We start from the raw sequence: 3,654 nt of genomic DNA on the forward strand, positions 1-3,654 counted from the left end.
AAAAAAAAAAAAAAACCGAAAGAAGAAAAGGCGCACGTAATAGAAGACAACAGCAAAATTTTCATTGGGAAAAAGAAGTCCTTCAGCCAGAAAATTTTCCTTCCTTAGATTTAGTGAAAAATGGAGCCATATGGCTCCGTGACTCCTGTGCCAGGTCCGGCTTATTTGCTCTACTGAGGACATTCATCAAGGGATTGAAGGAACCCCTAGGAATGAAACCCCCTTTGAGTTTCACCAGAAAATTACCAAATATATCAACTTACATACGAGCTACCTCGCATCCTTCCCATGATAACGAAAGCCTTAACAAGTTCATGACCGAAGTCAATAAGTTATGTATTGAAACCGAGCTGTTGCTTACGTTGCGTTGTTAGATAAAAATGTCAACACGAAAGTTGAGATCAAGGAACAAGCGAGCGCTATGAGGAAAATGGCTAGCAAAGTGAAAAAGATCAAGGAAGGATTGGTAATCAATGAATCACCAAGGGTCAGTGATGTGGTTAAGAAAGCCTGAAGCCGATGTTCTCCATTCCTCAAGGGATTGGAGAAACCCCTAGGTACATCGCTGAATACTTGTAAAACTTCCGTGAACAATAACAACCCAGCCGTGTTCTTAGGAACCAGCCTATGATTTCTCTAGGCCTCTAAAGAACACATTCCGTACTTATACTGTTATAGCTTCTGTAACCCCTTCGGCCGGTGCACGGGAAAATCGGTCTTATACTGCTGTTGTTGGTGCTGCATTCTATAAAGAGTTTGGAGTGAAAGGACCACTCCAAAAGTACTCCACGTGTTTATGTCAGTACTTTTTTAATGTGTTATCGTGTCTAGAAGCGATTTTTAACAAGAAAATAGAACAACTAGAGATACAACTCAATGAGCAAAGACAGAAAGCCTGAAGCCGATGTTCTCCATTCCTCAAGGGATTGGAGGAACCCCTAGGTACATCGCTGAATACTTGTAAAACTTCCGTGATACACCAATAGTTCCTGTGGTAGAAGAAAGCCTGAAGCCGATGTTCTCCATTCCTCAAGGGATTGGAGAAACCCCTAGGTACATCGCTGAATACTTGTAAAACTTCCGTGAACAATAACAAACCAGCCGTGTTCTTAGGAACCAGCCTATGATTTCTCTAGGCCTCTAAAGAACACATTCCGTACTTATACTGTTATAGCTTCTGTAACCGTATACTGTGTACACACGAATACTGTCCATCCGTGTATTTAATGGCTCCACCGCAAACTGCCATGGAGGTTGTTGATGATACCTCTCAACCTAGCTCATCTGGTATGAACAAGAATGCAAAACATCGCCGCGCTGAGAAGTTTCGCGCGCGCAAGAACATTGGCCAGGCCAAAGCAATCGCTAATAGGATAGATAACAGTCTCAGAAATCCTGCTCTTCCGTCTCCTAGAAGTAATGTCATTCCCCAAGTGGTTCCTATCACTTTTGTTGGTCTTCCAGACCTCTGTAATGATGTCTGGTTCAACATGGCTTCTAGAGGAACTCGAAATTTCGATCGGTGGTTTCGAGGCTTAGAGCCTGATTTCCAACACGGATTGCATATCTTCAAGAAGATCTTGCTTTACGCCGCCCTTGCGAAGCTTCAACTCGCCCAGAAGCGCGACAACTGTCACCCCCAACACTATGGCAGTCCTGAACGCACTATCTCATCCTCAGCTTGACATCCTTGCCACCACAGTTTCACGTCTCCCGAAACCATTGGCCATGTATCTTGATTCAATCGGAAATGTCACCATTGATGGCCTCAATGTGACTCCCCGTCTCTCGAGTCACATCAGTGGCTTTCCGGCGAACTTCTCGATCACTCAGCTTGATGCATTTCTTGAACTATACCATTTGGCAAGACCAGATGAAGAATCTTTCGCTTCCATTCGAGACCGAACCTCAGTCCTATTCTCATGGAACATGGCAGCTAGCGCAGACACTGTAGCCTACCAGATTTCAGCTCTAGACGCAACGTTGTATTCTGGCTTTCCAACCCAAGTCCAGATCAGTTCCTTCTGCCAGATCATCGAGACCTTTACATCGATCCCCGGTTATCTCACATCCTGTGATATCACTCATGGAAATGGCGCAGCTAATCAATGCGTCCGTGTCATCTCTGACATAAAACATGAGCGCCAGGACTATTACGTCATGTGTGAAGTACCAAGCCAAGATGAAGTACTAGCTTGTGTTTTCCACCTTGGACAGGACATAGCCGATGATACCGACTCATACTTCGTTGGTTCTCACAAATTCTGCAGAAGAAGAGGCGATGGCACCCGCGCCTCTGTTATACCGTTGCTGATGAACTAGCTGATAATCTATTCTTCGTTTTCATGAAGATAACTAAATTATCCTCGGGTGTATGAACATAGAGAGACTTTTAACCATTTGAAAACGAGACGACCACAAACATAAATTATAATCTTCTCAACTGAAATAGTGAAATTTTTGTTTTTCAACTGAAATTTTGTTGTGATATAATATCTGCAGGACCAACGTTTGCCAGGTAAATCACAAGCATTGTAAAATAACAAAGGACTTCACTGATCAGGCGAACCAAAATTGGAAATGCGTGGCGAACCAAAATTAGAAATGCGTGTGTCCAACATATTCGATTCGGAGCAGGTTTCTCTACAGACCCCACGTGGCGGCACCCAAAAATTCTTTCTACACAGAATTGGCACCCTACTTTTTGAAAAACGAAAACATCGTTAGCTGCGCGATTCAAGATTTTCGTTTTCGTCTACTCGATTATAAGAGTGAGAATATGTCGGGCGCTCACGACGTTTATCCAGATGTCGTGCCTCCGGAGTTGGTCTCCTACGTGTATATACACGCGCATTCGCCCCGCTCAAAGTCGGGCGCAATCTTGTACATGGCCGACGTCAAATATTTTGCGCACCGGTTGCGTACGCGCTAGTGAAATTTTTGTTTTTCAAGTGAAATTTTGTTGTGATATAATATCTGCAGGACCAACGTTTGCCAGGTAAATCACAAGCATTGTAAAATAACAAAGGACTTCACTGATGGAGAAGAAATTTGTGAGAATTTTGCCGAATGAATTCCTCTAGAACGTCTGCCGCAGGGGAGAAAGCACGCAAGGAGTTGCAAAGTTGCAAGCAATGCCGAGACTGATGTTGGCAGAAAATCCAAGCTGCCTACGATCTACTACCCGGATTGCCAGGTAACATCCGCTTGTTTACTGCTAGGGTGAATACTGGTTTACCTTGCGAACTAACTCTCAAAATCGGAATTAAATATCAGTTGACTTCTAATATTGATCGCGCTCGCCGACCGTAGTGTTAAAACGAATCTCAGTCGATCGTCGAATCTCAGAATAGTTATGACTGCATCAACGCAACATCACCCCTACAGATTGAAGGAAAACGAGTGCGTTTTCGCGGTCGTGTGTTGTGTAACTCATCTCCCCCCGCAACAACAGCTTTGCGAACTAACTCTCAAAATCGGAATTAAGTATCAGTTGACTTCTAATATTGATGTATCAGATGGGCTTTGTAATGGTTGCTGCGGTATTTTAAGAAAAATAATGTTTAAACCAGGCACAGATCAGCCGTTTAAACTTTTCCTACATTTTGTACCCGAACAAACCTACAAGGATTTTGAAAATGACCAGGATCGGAT

General features: G+C 43.5%; 1 protein-coding gene across 1 annotated transcript; it reads left to right on the forward strand.

The window, feature by feature from the left end:
• The first annotated feature begins 510 nt into the window (after window positions 1–510).
• On the forward strand, window positions 511–2,571 carry LOC113471711. The gene is made up of 2 exons (XM_026831073.1): window positions 511–688; window positions 1,185–2,571. The coding sequence occupies exon 2, from the start codon at window positions 1,227–1,229 to the stop codon at window positions 1,683–1,685; it is 459 nt and encodes a 152-aa protein (XP_026686874.1). The 5' UTR covers window positions 511–688; window positions 1,185–1,226; the 3' UTR covers window positions 1,686–2,571.
• The last annotated feature ends 1,083 nt before the right edge of the window (window positions 2,572–3,654 follow it).

Source organism: Diaphorina citri, unplaced genomic scaffold, assembly GCF_000475195.1.
Source record: "Diaphorina citri unplaced genomic scaffold, Diaci psyllid genome assembly version 1.1 scaffold2850, whole genome shotgun sequence".
In the NCBI taxonomy this organism is placed as follows: domain Eukaryota; kingdom Metazoa; phylum Arthropoda; class Insecta; order Hemiptera; family Psyllidae; genus Diaphorina; species Diaphorina citri.